This window comes from Octopus bimaculoides, chromosome 2, assembly GCF_001194135.2.
Source record: "Octopus bimaculoides isolate UCB-OBI-ISO-001 chromosome 2, ASM119413v2, whole genome shotgun sequence".
In the NCBI taxonomy this organism is placed as follows: Eukaryota; Metazoa; Mollusca; class Cephalopoda; order Octopoda; family Octopodidae; genus Octopus; species Octopus bimaculoides.
Window position 1 is genome coordinate 137,645,272 of NC_068982.1, and position 19,668 is coordinate 137,664,939.

The following is a 19,668-nucleotide window of genomic DNA, read 5'->3' on the forward strand; positions in this document are numbered from 1 at the left end:
ACCCAGTAAAAGCTACTTCCAACCCTAGATAGATAACTTCCTGCTTTCCCTTGTTGTAGGATGACTAGAAGTAACATTTGATAAAGAAGACACCCAAGAATAGTAATTTCTGGTGATACATAAAATGTAAAAAAAAAAAAAAACATTGCTGCATTTGATGGCACAATGGCTGCACAGGCATATCAGATGCACCCTAATTTCAGCAGTAGATATCCAGGATAAAATGTTTTTACTGCATTAAAGTATGTAATATAAACCTAACTTTGTACAAAGGACACCAGATGATATTTTTGAGACATTTTCCTGTCAAGAAAGTGTGTCTTGGTCTTGTATTCTATCAAATATGGTTTGTTTTAGTATGAATCCTTATAGAGTGGCACTAATTTCCTGGTAGACTGAATCAATAAATAAACTTAAATTCCTGCCTGAAATCCAGAAATCTCACTAATAACACTTGTCCGAGTTTAGTCACCATGTTCTTCTTGTTAACTATTTTCTAGTAAACGATGAAAATAATATCACTCTTTAAATTCACCTTGGAGGATTTTGGAGAAAGTGTTTGGTCAACTGCATAAATCCAAGCATCTGATTCAATACTGGAGAAGGGCAGATATAGCAATAACAAAAACATTGATAGCAGTACCCTTATCATTCCTACCTTTCATATTCACATTTCATCCTACACACTTTTTCATGTACTGCTTTTTATAAGAGCTGCTCATCCATAACACAGCAATGTCACATATTCCAATGTCATGTCAGCTACTGCCCACATGTCTCTAAAATTGATTAAAACTGAAATTCTTAGCATGACCATTAAATGAAGAAAATCGCTTCACGGCCATGTGGCTTCAGGTTAGTCCCTACTGTGTGGTGCTGGAGGTGGGTATCTTCTACTATAATCTCCAGCTAGAAATGTTTTGTGAATGGAATTAACAGATGGAAACTGTAGGAAACCTATCGTGTGTGTGTGTGCAGTATCCCCTTGTCTACAGTTAGCTGAATGATTGTTACTAGTGAGTTTAGAGCTTTGTGTAGACCACAGGTCCTCAACCGGCGTGCCACAAAATATACATACATATGTGGTGTCATGGTTGATCATTTAGAGTCAAAAATACATTTTGATACTATTTTAACAATAAATATTATTGTCATCTTATATTTTGTATTGTTACTTGTTACATTTTTGCATTGTCATCTATTTTACATCTATTATATCAACATTGGTGAAATAAAGAAAATTTTTTGTTATCAATTCCAGGGACGCAGTTTTTTTACACAGATGTTATTCAGGGACAAAACTTCTTATATTAATGTTGAATCAAAAAACAACTGTCATATTAGGTTTCCTAATAGGGGTTCCGTGGATTTCTGAAAGGTTTGGCAAGGGTGCCCCGAGAGAGAAAAGGTTGAGATACAGTGGTGTAGATTATCATCATCTAGTTTACTTCCAAGAAAGTGGGGTGGTTACTAATGTACTTAGAAGTATTATTGGTGACAATACAGAAAGCAAATATAAAAAAAATATATGACAGACACAAGATGCAGTTTATGCCATTAGTTCCCAGTTTTCAGAGTTGGCATTGTAAATGTAGGCACATTGAAAGGTAGGTCTAGTGAGATTGTAGAGATGCTTGAACGGAGGCACGTTGACGTATGTTGCATACAAGAGGTATAAACTCTTCTGGGAAGGTAATAGTGACGGAATAGGGGGTGTGGGCATACTTCTTGCAGAGAAATGGGTGGTTAAGGTCATAGAGGTAGTGAGCATCAAATGTGGTGTGCAAGAGAGACAACTGCGCTGGTATGGTCATGTGTTATGTATGGATGAGGACAGCAGTGTGAGGAAGTGCCACTCTCTAATTGTGAAAGAGGTAGACCCAGGAAGACATGGCATGAGGTGGTGAAGCATGACCATTGAACATTGGACCTCACAGAGGCAATGACAAGAGACTGAGACCTTTGGAGATATGCTGTGATTTAGAAGACCTGGCAACTAAAGTGAGATCGCAGCCATGCATGTCCGGCGCGATATGATATGCTTGAGAAGACCTGTTGACTCAAGTAAAAACAAGTATCGTAGCTGTGCCCCCTCACTGGCTCCTGTGCTGGTGGCACGTAAAAAGCACCATCCGAACGTGGTCGATGCCAGGTCTGCCTGACTGGCTCCCGTACCAGTGGCAGGGAAAAAGCACCAACCGAACGTGGCCGATGCCAGTACCCACTGGCTGGCCTCTGTGCCAGTGGCATGTAAAAAGCATCCACTACCTTCTCGGAATGGTTGGTGTTAGGAAGGGCATCCAGCTGTAGAAACATTGCCAGTTGAGATCGGAGCCCGGTGCAGCTGCTTGCTCTCCAGACCTTAGTCAACCATCCAACCCATGGCAGCATGGAAAACGGATGTTAAACAATAACGATGAGATTCCCTATAAACTTTTCGCTAGTTTGGCTATTTTCAGCTTCTGCAGTGGGTGTTCATAGTGCAACTGGATGCAGATTCACTACAGTTCTTCAGGGGAACACTGTACTACATTAGGTTAACAGGGATCAAATAAATAAATATAAAACACACTCACACGTATGCATGTTTCACACTAACAACCCTCACACACACATTCTCTCTCACACAACAATTTTAGCAGAGTTCACAAAATCTTTCTTACTTTCTTGGCACTTTGGTTTCCACATTTTACTTGATGAGTGACGGCTTTGATAAATTTCTGCTGTTTAGCTCCTTTTTTATTCTTCAAACCAAATGTTTTATCCTGGAAAACACAAAAAAGAAAAGGCAAAATAAAAAAACATGAAACTCCCACTGAAAATAGAAAAAGATTCAGGAGATTGGAAACCTTGCCTCACATGACACTCATTGCAAAGAAGGACGGGGTGGTTAAGAAGTTTACTTCATAACCATATCATTTTAGGATAGTTCTTGTTGTGAGGTACTTTGGGTAGATGCTGTCTACTATTGGTCTTGGGATGGACAATGCCTTGTGAGTGTAATTGGTAGAACTGTAGGTAGCACGTTTTATATATATATATATATATATATATACCTACACATACATACATAAATGTGCACACACAAACACACACAGGAAGGGCATCCAGCCACAGAAACCATGCCAAAACAGACATTGGAACCTGGTGTAGTCCTCAGCCTTACCAGCTCCTGTCAAACCATCCAACTCATGCTAGCATGGAAAACAGACATAAATGATGGTATATGCATGCACACATACACACACGCATGCACAGGTATGGGTGCGAGATAAGAAGTTTGCTCCCCAACCACATGGTTCTGGGTTCAGTCCTTGGGTACCTTGTAGCCTCTGAGTGACCAAAGCCTTGAGTGAATTTGGTAGGCAGAAACTGAAAGTCTGCCATGTATTATATATATATATATATATATATATATACATATATTATCTTTATCTTATGATATTTACTTTGTTTTATATTATACTCATTTATTGTGCTTTTAATTGTTAATTTCCTATATGTGATAGTGGATTTTCATTGATGAGTTCTTGAAACTTGGTTATTTTCCCTAAAACTATATATTTTATATATATATATATATATATATATATATATATGTGTGTGTGTATGTGTAGTGTGCTTATATCCCTGTAACTTAGTGGCTCAGCAAAAGAGACCAATAAAATAAGTAGTTGGGTCAATTTGTTTGACTGAAATTCTTCAAGGCAGTGCCCCAGCATGGCTGCATTCTAATGACTGAAACAACACACACACTCAAATACATACATACATACATACAGACACACTTTTCCATTGTCTTCACAAAATGCAAGTCATATAAACAATGTCACTGTTACATTGTGTCATTGCTTAATTCTACAGCAAAAATATGTCTGGTCAATGCACAGTAGTTTTTTTTTTTTTTTAAAAGGAAAATATTGTATCATCCCATAAATAGTGCAGTTTTTTTACACTTATTTTTCAAAATTAAGATTAAATTCTTTTTTAATCTAAAATATACTCTCCTTCATTTTCTACGATGCTCTTCCATTTATCTGGTAGACTTGCAAGGCCCCTCTGCCAAAATTCACTTGTCCATGACAAAAAATACTCTTCCAGTACTATTCTGACCTTGTCTACAGAGTTCATATTTTTTTCTGTCCAAATGATTTTGAAGCCTGCAGGATAAATGATAACCAGAAGGGGCTATATTCAGAGAATATGGTGGGTGAGGCATCGTTTCCCATTCAAACTGCTCCAGCCTCTGGAATATATACTCCTTGCTGTATGTGGCCGAGCATTATCTTGATGGAAGAACACCTTTCATCTTGAAACCAAAGATGGTCGTTTTTCTTCTAGTGCTGGTGACAATGAATGATCAAATCCAAGCTTCTCTGCAAGTTCCTCAACAGTTACGACAGGATTCAGTTCCACCAGAGTTTGCAGGATATCCTTGTTGAGCTCTACAGATCTTCCAGGAAGAGGCTGATCTTCTAGGCTGTAGCTTCCGGCTTGGAATTTCTGAAACCACAGTTGACACTGGCTTAGACTAATTGTCCAATCCCCATATACTGCATTAATATTCCTCACACTTTCCATAGCATTGTTACCTTCATTAAACTCAAAGCAAAATATGCTCTTTTGTCACTGTCATTACAGCTCTGAAAAAATAACTTAAAATTGAACTGCACTCTTCAAAATTTGCACGAAGAATAAGTACAAGGTAAAATTACTACCCGCTTTTATAGCAAGCTGATGAAGGTAGTTTATCCCCTACGACTTTTAGTTCATGCATTTGAAAAAAACCACATTATTTATGGGATGACCCAATAGCAGACCTTTCTTACAGACAAGAGAAGGTTGGTGATAGGAAGCGCATCCGACCATAGAAAAATGCCTGAACAAGTCTCATTTAACAGATGTTAGACTGGAAAAAGTGGACATTAAACCATGATGATAATTAGTAAAATAGCGGATAGCAGAATCAGGAAAGAGTGAAAGATAGACAAAAATGCTTTATGGTATTAAAAATTTTGTTCCTTTACTGAGGATGAAACTACATTCCATCTTCATTGATGTGGAAGATAAAATAAGCACCAGTAATATACTCGGTAAAGTTGAATTCTGGAATCTGCAAAATATTTAAGAAATCAAGCTTTTTGATAGCAATCCACTCTTGCCTTTATGACACAAAAACGCCGTTTTGAAATTATCTAAATGGAAACCTTCCATCAAAATTTCACATTAAATTATGTTCCAAACACCAGCTTAATGATGATAGTTATTTTACTAAATCCTTCAATATTTTCAGAGTTAATTAAAACAAATGCAGTGTATTTCAATAGAAATGTGGAAACAAAAGGGTTAATAAACAGTAAGTATTTACCAGTCTGCCATGGTCTAGAATGCTGGTTTTGAAACTAACAGACACCAGATTCTCCCCACTATATGAGTGAAATACTCCTCTGCACCCATCTATGTAAACAGAAGAGAAAACAATTTTTTAGTCTATATCAGTGGTTCTCAAATGGATTTTGTCTATGGACTCCCTTTGATTTGCTATTTTCCTCTACTGGACCCTCAGGGTCATTCGATGACTAAAAACTCCTATATTCTTATAATTAAATACCGTGAGGAATTGTATTGAAAAAAAAAAATGTTTAAATATTCTGTGTCTTGTAGAAATATATATATATCAACCTTACAGGGTCATATAGACCCTTGTAGGGTCTATATTCTACTTTCTTTGACACAATGTCGGACAAGCTTAAAGCATTAATTCTATCAAAGATGGCAATTCGCTTGTTTCCCAGTCTTATTTGAAACACTAGTAATAGATCACAGGATTTCATCATAGAAGGGAAGGTAGAGATTCTATAGTAATTACGAGTTTTTAAACAATTAACTCTTTTGATAACTTTCCCCTCCTGGAATTCCCTTTGATTATATGCTTGAAATCATCATTTTATGTCTGCTTTCCAGGCAGAGTTGAAGAAACAGGGATCCCTCAGAAGAGAAGCACAAAAGATAACCCAGAATCAAGAGAGTAGAGAAAAGTCATCAAGGGCCTATGCCCCACAGGAAGGGGAGGGCTTAAGCAACTAAGTAAAAAGTTCCCTGCATGGATTGGACATATTGTTGGTCATATTTAGTTTCATTAGGAGTCGTTGCTCTCACAGACTGCTGCTCATAGTAGAACAGCATTGTGAGTTTCGAATCAGATAAGATGGCACAAAGTGATCTGGAACTAAGAGAAAAAGTTCATCTGAGCTCTTCCTTTGGCAATAATGATAGACAGTGTTAAGAGTGGCGATGACACGACGATCTGACAAAGGTTGCAATGGAGGAACCAGTTAAATTAGGACTTGTTTCTGAACCTGATCAAGGATATCCAAGGGACAAGATGGTGCACTTGTCAACATATGACAACAGTATTCCATTCAAGAACAAATTGTGGATAAGATAGAAAATGGCCTCAGATGTGAGGTAGTCCTTTGACCTATACAATGACCCAACCCTATGAGAAGCAAATCTAGCAATTTATTGTATGTAAAAGCTCCAAGAAATATCAGGTGAAAAAGTAAGATCAAGCAGTTTTAAATAAGACCTTTCCTCAAGTGGTGCGACTCAAATGGTCTCATCACGTGATACTTCAGACCTATTACTCATGTAAATGGGAAGATGGGGACCCCACTTCCTACCAAAATACAAGAGTTTGGTTTTGCTAGGGTTGGAAGTTTTCAGCCACTAGAAATATCAGACTTAACATTCAATAGGTTCAATGCCTTTGTTATTTTAGCAAATAGTACACACAATGCATGGGTGAGAAAAACAATTAGTTTACAATAGGCTTTATATAGGATCAACCTACATCTATTTCTAGAAAATATCAAGAAATGATTATTCAGAGACCTATATCAGTAACAACAGATTATGAAAAGACAATTATGAAAGATTACAATTAAGTTTTCTTCACCACAAAGCAATGAAGGATGCTTTTTTTTTTTCACTTCCCCAATACATATGTGCTCCATTCAAATCTATGGTTTAAAACAAAAGAAATGGTTGTAGAATTTGCTTAAAAATTTTGTGTTCTATCTGCATGAACACGTGTCCATCTATATAGTCATAGACACATTTGAAAATCTATGAATCCTGAAGCAGATGCTGTTGTTATTTAGAGGATACAGAGATAGTTCAACCTGATCAGAGTACAGTCACAGACACAATGTCCACAAGAAATACAGTACATATATGAGGCAGTTTTGTAAGACTTATCTAGAAACCAACAATTTCATTGAAGGCTGGCTTAGTGTCTTTGAAGAGCAGCTAACAGCCTATCAACCAAACAAAGCACTCAAATCACTACCACACTGCTTGTTGGCTCAAGACAGAAGTTATGTTTTATGTTTGTCCTGTCATAAATTCCATGGAATGACAGAAGACCAATGACACATGGGAAGAGGTACGTTTAACCATTTAACATTCAGATTACTCAGACAAATTTAATAGTTATTTATTCACATTGCTTTGAATTAACCCTGCATTATCTTGTAGCTTTCAGATTTAAATCATGTGATTTGCTTGATGGGATACGTTGCTGCTAAGCCATAGGTCGGCTCCGATAGAGGAATTATGATCAAATGTCTTCCAATCAGGACCATCCCATCTTTTATTCAAATAGCATAACTTGGACCATATTATCCAATGAACTCATTTTAAGAAATAGATTAAAAGGTTGGCAGTGTAATTTGAGGGAAATTTGACTGCTATTTTTAACAAGTTGAGTGACCATGTATATCCGCCCCCTCACCTGCCTTACGAATACAAATAGGTAACGAGTGTCAAGACCAGTGGTTCTCAAGCTTTTCAATATCCGCACAAGATCCAAAACTTGGATTTTTTTTAAGGGTCTGCATTAAAAAAAAAACACAAATCAATTAAAGAAACATTTATTATATTTATAGAAGACCATCAAGGGCCACGACTGAGAACCGCTGGTCAAGATGATACTAATGACAGAAAAGAAATCCATATAGCAGACAAGAATTACATGCAAAATGCACACCACGATTTGGGGGTATAAATTACCTTTAAAGGTGAGGAAAAAAAAAAAAAACCCTTGCAGCCTAATATGATTTTATTATATGCACCCGTTTCTGGCCCTTTACATTCTGAGTTCAAATGCTGCTGATGTTGACTTTGCCTTTCACTCTTTCGAGGTCGATGAAATAAGTAACAGTTGAGCACTGGGGGTCGTTGATATTGACTTCCCCTCCCCTCAAAATTGCTGGCCTTGCACCAAAATTTGAAACCATTATGTGCACCTTTAATTCTAATTTTGACATTAGTGTAAAAAAAACAACAAAAAACAAAACGAAAAGTGCACATTATGTACGGGGGTTTATGGTAGATTTAAGGAAGGGTGAGGGAGAAACAAATTCTTTCATTTTAATATCCGGGAAAGGTTTCCATCTGAAGAAGATACTTTTAAAAGCCAGTCTGTTGTAAACACGTATCTTGCGCAGAGTTATAACCGTACAGAATAACACTTTGATCTTAGCCCAATCACCTCACCATCCGAAGCTACAGAAATATATGTTATTAATATTATCGATGATTTTAGGGGTGTCTTTCAGTTAACAAAGATAAAAAGTCCATAATACATAGGTGTAATTATTTATTAAAGTACTGATTTAAAAGTAATTTTTAAAAGGAAAAGGAAAACGCCGATTACAAAATCCGGATCAACACATCTCTATGGTCAGTTGTATTATTATTGCTGTTGTTCCGGCCGAGGTCACCTTAACTTTTAATTCTTTTGAAGCACTGGGGTTGATGTAATTGACTAACCTCCCTTCCCTCAAAATTGGTCGCCTTCTGCCTAAATTAGAAATGGTTATGAAAATTTTAAATGTTATTAGCACTGACGTACCACCGAACACTGGTTCTTTGGATTGGCTTCTTTTTTTTACGTTCCTGACTATAACATCTGTTAAGTCCTTTTCCCTAGAAAACTGTAGTTAAGGTTCGTAATTTCGAAACAGATTTAAATGCTAGACCACACGGTAAAGACAGGTGTCAACTGACGTAGCCTACCATCTGAGGCTAGTTCGAGCATTAACAGATCGGTTCAACCAGGGAGTGATTACGTGATCATTTAACCTGCTAGAAACAATAGTCACTATTAAAAAATGAAAACACATATTAGACAATACTGTCTGAGATAAACAGTCCGTGAAAATGAGATTGTCATGGCTTTGATGTTTGATTTATAAACCAGTTCGAAAATAGATGACCTGGGGGTTAAACAAAATACTGGGAGATTATCGAAAATCCCTAAAGCACTTTGCACGTCTAGCTTAGACGAAACCCACTTTTAAATTTGTTTGTTCTTTTTCACGCTGCTCCAATATTTAACATTTTATGTGTGTATATAGTCTTCCAAGGAAATCCTCCCTAAGGACCACAGTCACGTACATACACAAATTCATTTAGGCTGTCGAGAGTTCCTTTCGTAATGGTTTTTTTTTTTCGCCTCCCGCTGTCGAGGTGACTGACTTGTGTGTGACCATCTAACTTTTTTTTTTTTTTTTTTTTTACAGGCAGTTTTCATTTAGTATCACATTAACGTATTCTTCCCCCCTTTGTGGTATGAAAGAGATTTGGTTGTCATTTCTAGCCGATCGAGCAACCATGTAGAGGTTCCCACGTTGGCTCGAGCTATTTCCGTCCAATAAATTTGTAAACTAATTGTGACACTGAAAATGTTTCCAACGAATTAATTGAAGATCAAATTACAATGAACAAAGCAGACAGGGAATGGTTTAAATAACCTGAAGAACATTTGAGAAAATCGGAGGACTCGCAGACTTGCAAAACGTGTCCATATCTGAAGAAGAATAGCTTGCAACAATCATCTTTTCTTCATTACTCGATCAATTAATAGGTTTCATATAAAAACACCTGTTTATAATTATAGTGTTATAGATTACACCATAACACTTTCTGTGTTGCAATAACGATTTCTTTATAGTAATATTATCTCTATAACAATGAACGATAAAAAAAATGGGACAAATTTTGAAAGGGCGAGTCGTATTTGAATGAATAGATAACTAACATTTGACTATTTTATTGAACCCCGCGAAAGATTGAAAGATAAATTTGACTCGGACAGCAATTTGGATTCACAACGTAATAATAGTGCTTAAATAATATTTTAATAACAATTTCCATTTGTTGTTCTTTTTGCTTAAATAATTGCTTTTGTTCGGGCGAGGCGCCAGATTTTTTTAGGGGTAAGGAAGGCATTAAGGTTTTATTTTCTGTCAACTGTGTAGGGCTAACGAAAATAAAAGGTATTAAGAAAATTTTCTAAAGTTACTACGAGGACCACACATACACCACAATAGAATTAAAGTCTCAAATCAGATCAACAAGCCTAATAAGGACATGCAATAAATTTTTTTTAAATGCCCAAACGAAATTTTTTTTTAATTTCCACCAACACATTTATCTTAAAATAAGCGACATAACAAAATTCGTATTCTAGTAAGTTCATAATAAAATGTCTCTATTCGTAGATACAAAAAATAAAAAAAAATAAGGTACAGCTGCATAAGTGCCCCTCCATACAAATATGTACTTCTAATTTCTTCTAGAAGACCGATCTATGAAGATGTCCAACTATAGTTATGTCGATTGTGTGTGTAACAAGTATCTTACACATGTATTATATATATATATTGTATATATATATATATATATATATATATATATATATATATAGACATATGTGTGCGTGTGTATACTCACATATATATACATAGTTGTTTATTAAGACTAGACACAAGAAAATGATTTGTAGTGGAAGGGTACAATTGATAAAACAGACGTCAAGTCAGTTTAGTTAGTCGAGTGCTTATTTTTATGGTGAGAATGAAAAGGTACCATCGATGTATTTCGATATCTGACAACAGTGAGATATCAAACAAGTTACGTTATAAAAGCACTTGGTCCAAGCACAGCACTCTGCCATCTAGGAGATATAAGCTTTATACACAGACACATGGGTGCCTCTGTCTAATTCGAAACACAGTCCATAAGCGTTTATCAAAAGGTGCCTAAAAAAGCCATACCATAGTAATTTCTCAGAAATATAGAGAGATAACAAAACATTAGAAGACAAAAGGAAGATATATAGGAAGACACAGGTAAAAGACATGCTTTCATTCCATAAAAATAATCCACAATACTTTACAATATGAAACAGAATCAGAATTACTCGTGTGAAAGGACACCTAATAAAAAAGACAAAAAAATAATCATTTATAATAGGATAACTCACTTCAATTATTTTTTCCTTCTTCTTACTGTCAGCCTTTTTGCTCACATCGGGTTTCTTGGCTTTGGGAGGCATTTTGGGAGCTTTTCTTAAGGTGTTAATAGGTGTTTTTTTTTTGTTACCTTAAAGAAGGAAAAAAAAAAGAAAGGGGTTAAATTTGTGAGAGGCAAGACCCGCCGCCGCCGTCCACAGAAGTTTGCCTTTTAGTGAAACAAATGCACATATCGAAGCCATACTTTCGAATTCAGTCAATGAAACTGAAATATTTATAAAAATATATCAGTATTTATATTAGGAAAACAATGTAATTTACTTGATAATTTTAGAATATATATATATATTCACATGCTGTCTAGATTAATCGAATGTCGGACAAAAATCAACGCTGTTTAATATTAATATTACACTGCTAACTTCGTATGTAACTCGGTGTCTTCGGATGAGACACGTGTTTTGCGGAAGACCTTTTCAAAAAGTATTTCTTACACATTTACACTGATTTATACGCAGTCTCTACACATACACACACCTTTATATATACATAGCATGTACACACAAGTCTAGATGATATTGCGGGTACGTGGAATCCCGTTTATTACTTAAAATAAGGCTATTTTATCCTGGTTCTTTAAAGATTTTATGCCAGTTCTTTAATGAAACTAAAGCTGTATTTATATATCTGTTAGTCTTTAAATTATTTTATTTTATTAGGAGAGCATTAACTGTGACAGGCTGTTACCGAACCTGTCATATTACCTGACAAGTGTGGTTTTGTTTTGAAACTATATGTTGAGAAATTTTTAATTTTAAAACGCATTACTTCATAATCTTTATTTAGCTGGATCTCGTCCAACAAGCTAGTTTTCTTATATTACAAGATGCATAACTTCAGTTTTCTTAGTAGAATACTTCCTTTTGTATTTTCATGTAAACAAGAGGGGAGTATACTGTAAAAAGTTTTTTTGTTGGCGTTAAAAAGTGACATTTACAAAACAGCCTCTGAAAGTAAACATATATTATCCGGATCATGGTAACTTTTAAAAGTTATTCAATTTGTAGTTGGCTTTATTTTATTTTATTCTTGGAGGTGTTTAATTAAAAATAGCTTTCTTTAATTAGAGCAATAATTTCTGATGCAGTTACTATCTACCTAAGCGAAAATTCACAGGTTTTAAATATGATATGATGTACAGTATTCAGGTACTGTACTTTAAGCTCTTCGGTAAAGGGTGAAAGACTCAAAGCGTTTCAATGTCTCGATAATTTATCTCGTTTCAGTCATTGAACTGTGACCCCGAATTTATTTATTTATTTACTTTTTCAAAGCATAATTAACCTTAGATTTGATGATGTAACCCTTCCTTTGTTACTGTCTGTAGTTTCGGGATACTACACTCTCTTCAATAAATGCTGTATACGTAGTTTCAGAGGCTGCAATGCAGAACTTCGTTAAATTAGTAGCCATAGTTACAGTTTGGTGCTCCACCACCAGCTTTGTTTCCTCATAACTTTTTAAAAAATATTTATAAACAAAATTTAGTGGAGATACGTTGTTCTTGCCTCTCACAACTCGAGTTTGTTATGAGGAAACAAGTTCCAGGAGTGGGACACTAACACTGCTCAGTTTACTTAAACAGAACATCTAAAATTCTCCCAAGTATATTACATATATTTATGGCTTTTCCCCAGTTTGTCTGTGACTTCATTCATATTAAGGACTTCGAGAAAATTCGGCGACGGTAAAGGACATTGACCGCACCCACTTTCGGTTATTTTTTTTTGGGGGGGGGGGGGTCTACAGGGACCCATTTTTTCGACTGCGGAGATTTCCGAATCTGCAAAAAAAAAAAAAAAATCGGCATTTCGTTAACTTCGCCTCCCGTCCCCCAGTTCTTCGCCGAAAAAAATTCTAAAAAAGTGAAAAATTGGGAGGCGGAGTGGGGGTATTAAAATTTTGAAATGCCGATTTTCCTTTTGCTGATTCGGAATCTATGCAGTCTAAAAGGTGGGTTTCTGTAGAAAAAATTTTAAAAGAACCGAAAGTGGGTGCGGTCCATCTCCCTTACCTCCACCTAAAATTCTAACAGTTTACATATTGTAAATATATTGACAGCTTTCTTTAATCCCAGATCTTGGAATGCAGTTGGGATCCATTTAGCTAGATTGGTGTGTGTTACAGAAAGCATCTCTTTTTATTTGTCTGTGATTTTTCTTTCTTGCCTTGAGTAATTTACCTCATCAATTACCATTCTTTAATACACGTTGAATGTGAATCACTGTCCATAGCTTATATATTAAGCAACTGTGACATTATAAATGTTACATAGTCACTGCTGCTATCTCTTCTGTTTTAGTGCATCAAACATTACATTGTTAATCTGGGATTGATTTGACGGTAGTTGTGGCACCATAAATCTCACTACTACTACTCAAAAAAGGATCAAAGATCTGTCCCGATCCGTGGGCTCATAAGGCCAGTTTCCTGGATTCTTTGGCATACATATACACCACGCTACTGGATGAGATGCCAGTCCTTCGCAGGATTATTCCTTTTTACCAGCTGAGTGAACTGGATCAATGTGAAATGGAGTGTTTTGCTCAAGATCACAAGGTATTGCCCAGTCCAGGAATTGAAATCACAATCTTATGATCATGAGTGCAACACCCTAACCACTAAGCCACGCTCCTCCACACTGCTGCTGTTGCCATTACAATTATTATTACTACTACTACTACTACCTGTTATTCTGACATTTTGATGCAAAGTTGATGTGACAATATCATAAAAATTTCTTTTCTCTCTCTTTGATGAAGTATCAGTCCAAAGATATAAGATTCTTTTTCTTCCACAGCAAACTTCATCATCATCATCGTTTAACGTCCGCTTTCCATGCTAGCATGGGTTGGACGATTTGACTGAGGACTGGTGAACCAGATGGCTACACCAGGCTCCAATCTGATTTGGTAGAGTTTCTACAGCTGGATACCCTTCCTAACGCCAACCACTCCAAGAGTGTAGTGAGTGCTTTTACATGCCACTAGCACGAAGGCCAGTCTAGCAGCACTGGCAATGACCTCGCTCAAATGTCTTTTCACATGCCACCGGCACGAGTACTGGGATGGCGACGCTGGTAACGATCACGCTCAAATGTTGCTATTTACGTGCCACTGGCACAGAAGCCAGACAGCTGCTCTGGCAACGATCACGCTCGGACGGTGCTGTTAGCACTCCACTGGTACAGGTGCCATCACGATTTCATCCAAACAGTAAATGTTATTTAGTCACAACAACTCTTAATTAATTATATCAAGCATGGATTATGATTCTATATGTGGTGGTAGATTGTGAGTGTTTTGAGTATTTCACTCATTAATATAAAGGCCATCAGTTCAATTCCTAGACCATGCAGTGGATTGTGTCCTTGACTAAGGCACTTCATTTCTTGTTGCTTCCATCTATGAAGCTGTATTGAGCATTTGTATGGTGCTAGTTCAAACTCTATACTGCCACCTGTGACATTTTGGATGTACCGATGAGACAATGGTAAGGGACTCTGATGATGCCTGTGTCTATGACTATATCCGCACCTGAACCTGTGAAGAAAGTATGGTATATGTTATTATACCATACACACTCATGAGTGACTGCTGGCAATACTACTGTTCTATCGTAATCTGTCTACCTGCCATTCATATATATACACACACACAAACACACATATATTCATCATCATTGGTTAACATCCATTTTCCATGCTGGCATGGGTTAGACGTTTTGACTGGGAGCTGTCCAGACTCAATTTGTCTGTTGTGACATGGTTTCTACTGCTGGATGCCCTTCCTAATTCCAACCACTTAACAGAGTGTGCTGGATGTTTTTTACATGCTAATATATATATATATATATATATATATATATATGGGGAGAATTCACAAAAAAATCAACAGACGAAGACAGGTGATGTAGAAAACAAACAGATGTATTAGTATAATGCTCGGGAATTGAAAAAGTCTTTACCATTTCGAGCCTACGCTCTTCCACAGAAAGAAACAAGGAGAGAAAAAAAATATATATATATATATATATATATATATGTGTATATGTATATATTTTGGGTCATCCTATAAATAATGCGGTTTTTTTATACTTCTTTCATTTTTCAAAATTGAGATAAACAAAGTTCTTTTTAATCTAAAATGTACTCTCCTTCATTTTCTAAATGCTCTTCCATCTATCTGGTAAACTTGAAAGGCCCCTCTGCTAAAATTCACTTGTCCATGACAAAAGATACTCCTCCAGTAATGTTCTGACCTTGTCTACAGAATTCATATTTTTTCCATCCAAATAATTTTGAAGACTGCAGAATAAATGATAATCAGATGGGGCAATGTCCAGTGAATATGGACAGTGGGGCATCGTTTCCCATTCAAACTGCTCAGCCTTTGGAATATCATCCTCACTGTATGTTCCCGAGTATTAACCTGATGGAAGAACACCTTTCGTCTTGAAACTAAAGATGGTCGTTTTTCTTCTAGCCCTGGCTTAAGCCCCTCAAACTGCTTGCAGTAGATCTCCTTTGTTATCATTTGGTTTGGGTTTAAAAGTTCAAAGTGGACTAAACCTTTCATATCCCACCAAACAAGTAACAACACCTTATGTGGGTGAAGACCTTTAGCCTGGGATGCCAAGTGTTTCTCCTTTGCCTACCAACTATCTTCAGCGCTTGACATTTTTATAGAGAACCCATTTCTCATCACCAGTCACTATTCATTCCAAAAAAGGTGCATTCGTGAGACATGACAACAAAGAGCACACATTCACTCTTTGCTTGTGATTAGACTCGGAAAGTTTGTGAGGAACCCATTGACCCAATTTGCTGACTTTTCCAATGGAATGCAGGTGTTGATGAATGGTTAAATGACCGAATCCAAGGTCCTCTGCTAGTTCCTCAACAGTTACGATGGGATTTTGTTCCACCAGGGTTTGCAGGACGTCCTCGTTGAGCTCTGCAGATCTTCTAGGGCGAGGCTTGTCTTCTAGGCTGTAGTTTCCGGATCGGAATTTCTGGAACCACCGTTGACACTGGCTCACACTTATTGTCTGATCCCCGTATACTCCATTAATATTCCTGAGATTTTCCATTGCGTTGTTGCCTTTATTGAACTCATAAAGCAAAATATGCAGAATATGCTCCTTTGTCATTTCCATTATAGCTTTGAAAAAATAACTGTTAAAATCGAACCGCACTCTTCAATACTTGCACTAAGAATAAATACAAGGTAAAATTACTACCTGCTTTTATAGCAAGTTGATGCCATTAGTTTATCCCATCCCCCTCCGACTTTTAGTTCATGCAATTGAAAAACAACATTGTTTATGGGATGACCCAATATGCATTTGTGTATGTGTGTATAATGCAAAAAGTATGCCAAATCAGATTGGAGCCTGGTGTAGCCATCTGGTTCACCAGTCCTCAATCAAATCATCCAACCCATGCTAGCATGGAAAGCAGACGTTAAACGATGATGATGATGGTGTTGCATAAAAAGTACCCAGTACACTCTGTAAAGTGGTTGGTATGAGGAAGGGCATTCAGCTATAGAAACCAAGCCAAAACAGATTATAGAACCTGGTGTGGCCTCTGGCCTTGGCAACTCCTCTCAAGCCATCCAAATCATGCCAGTATGGGAAATAGATGGTAAATTTTGATCATAATACGTAGATAGACTTATATTCATCCATCTTTGTAGTTATTTATCTGTTATATGTTATGTACTCCAAACAGCAATTAGCTCTGCATTGCTTTTTTTTTTACATATTCTTTTCTACTCTAGGCACAAGGCCCAAGATTTTGGGGGAGGTGGGGGGGGGCAGTCAATTAGATTGACTCCAGTAGGCAACTGGTACTTATTTTATTGACCCTGAAAGGATGAAAAGCAAAGTTGAGCTCGGCAGAATTTGAACTCAGAACGTAAAGACAGACAAACCACCTCTAAGCATTTTGCCCAACATGCTAACATTTCTGTGAGTTCGCTGTGTTAGAATCTTTTCTACTCTAGGCACAAGGCCCGGAATTTTGGGAGGAGGGGGCCAGTGGATTAGATTGATCCTAGAATGTAACTGGTACTTAATTTATCGACCTCAAAAGGATGAAAGGCAAAGTCAACCTCGGTGGAATTTGAACTCAGAACATAAAGACAGACGAAATACTGCTAAGTATTTCACCTGGCGTGCTAACATTTCTGCCAGCTCGCTTCCTTAGGATCTTTTCTACTCTAAACACACAGGCTGAAATTTTGGTGGAGTGGGGGGAGGCAGTCGATTAGACCGCTCCCCAGTACGCAACTGGTACTTAATTTATCGACCTCAAAAAGAGGAAAGACAAAGTCGACCTCGGCGGAATTTGAACTCAGAATGTAAAGACAGATGTAATATCGCTAAGCATTTTGCTCAGCATGCTAACGTTTCTGCCTGCTGACCGCCTTAAAATCTTTTCTACTCTAGGTACAAGGCCTGAAATTTTGGGGGAGGGAGCCAGCAATTAGATCAACTCCAGTATGCAACTGGTACTTAATTTATCAACCCTGAAAGGATGAAAGACAAAGTTGAGCTCGGCAGAATTTGAACTCAGAACATAAAGACAAACGAAATACCACTAAACATTTTGCCTGGCGTGCTAACGTTTCTGCCAGCTCGCTGCCTTAGAATCTTTTCTACTCTAAGCACAAGGCCGGAAATTTGGGGGATGGGGCAGTCGATTACATCTATCCCAGTATGCAACTGGTACTTAATTTATCGACCCCAAAAGGATGAAAGGCAAAGTTGAGTTTGGCGGAATTTGAACTCAGAATGTAAAGACAGACGAAATACCAATAAGCATTTCATGCGGCATGCTAACGTTTCTGCCAGCTCGCCACCTTAGTGCGAAATTAAACTCATTCTGTCTTCATATCTCCTCCATTGAACTCTCAGTTGGGAAAGGGCATGGCTTAGTGGTTAGGGTATACGGCTTATGATCATAAAGTCGTGATTTCAATACTCAGTGGCACAGTCTGTTCTTGAGCAAGACACTATATTTCACATTACTCCAGTCCATTCAGCTTGCAAAAAATTAGGACCTGTATTTTAAAGGGCCAACCTTGTCACATTGTGTCTCACTGAATCTCCCTGAGAACTACATTAAGGGTATCTGCATCTGGAATGCTCAGCCACTTACACATTAATTACATGAGTAGGTTGTTCCATTGATTGGATCAACTGGAATACTTGTTATAACCAACTGAATGCCAGTTTATATATGTGTATATATATAGAAAGAGAGAGAGAGAGATAAATAGATATGCATCCATCTATGTAGCTATTTATCTGTTATATGTTCTCTACTCCACTCAGTAATTGCATTAGTTTGGGGTTTTTACTTTGTTTTCTTTTTACATATTAAACTCATTCTACCTTCATAGCCCTTCTATTGAACCATCATCATCATCAACATTTAACGTCTGTTGTCCATGCTGGCATTGGTTGGACGGTTTGGCCAGGGCCGGTTAGCTGAGGGACTAAACCAGACTCCAGTCTGATTTTTGTATGGTTTCTACAGCTGGATGCCCTTTCTAATGCCAACCACTCCAAGAGTATAATGGGTGCTTTTTATGTGCCGCCAGCATGGGTGCCAGTTGTGTTACACCAGTGTCTGTCATGACTACAATTTCACTAGGCTGGATGGGTCTTCTTCTCAAGTATGGCATAATAGCAAAAGTCTCAGTCCTAAGTTGTAATCTATTACTAGTATTTGCTTATAGATGTTAAAAGATGATGCCCTATGGCTGCTGTTCATTCACAGATATTCATTCAGAACTTTGTGAGGTTCACAAGTATAACTGTGTTTTTTCAGCTTATATGAATTTATTTATCTGCAGAAATGGACGAGAAACCCAGCACCAGTTACAATCCAGCAACTGATGCTACAACACCCACCACATCTGAGTCAAACATTTCCTTATCTGATGTAGGAGGCAATGAGACTCTACATAAAACAACAAAGAATATTCTCTTGAGACATGCTCTCAACAATGACAAAGTGCAGTTATGGAAGCCTCCATATACATTGGACAATGGAGAACAAGGATTAATTCCTCAGGTATTTCTAAAATTTTCTATATTTGTTTTTTTGTTAATCAATCTCTTCTCTTCTGCAGATTGAATTAGATGTTAGTATTGTGGATGTTGACACAGTAATGTGCTAGCTTCAGCATTCAGTCTTTAAAAGAGAAGAGGTTGGTAAAACGCCAAACTTGCTATTTCCAGTCTGGTTTTTTAAGCCTGTCCTCATCTAGAGCTA

General features: G+C 37.1%; 2 protein-coding genes across 2 annotated transcripts in view; one reads left to right on the plus strand and one right to left on the minus strand.

Moving 5' to 3' along the window:
- LOC106869416 (zinc finger CCCH domain-containing protein 15) overlaps positions 1–11,550 on the minus strand; it is a 29,097-nt gene extending 17,547 nt beyond the window's left edge. The window contains exons 1-2 of the mRNA XM_014915150.2: positions 11,333–11,550; positions 2,664–2,765 (exon numbers count right to left, since the gene is read on the minus strand). Coding sequence (XP_014770636.1) covers positions 2,664–2,765; positions 11,333–11,404 — 174 coding nt within the window. The 5' untranslated portion in view covers positions 11,405–11,550. The remainder of the gene's footprint in view (positions 1–2,663; positions 2,766–11,332) is intronic.
- Positions 11,551–11,739: 189 nt separating this feature from the next.
- LOC106869389 (NEDD8 ultimate buster 1) overlaps positions 11,740–19,668 on the plus strand; it is a 39,029-nt gene continuing 31,100 nt past the window's right edge. The window contains exons 1-2 of the mRNA XM_014915114.2: positions 11,740–11,905; positions 19,247–19,467. Coding sequence (XP_014770600.1) covers positions 19,249–19,467 — 219 coding nt within the window. The 5' untranslated portion in view covers positions 11,740–11,905; positions 19,247–19,248. The remainder of the gene's footprint in view (positions 11,906–19,246; positions 19,468–19,668) is intronic.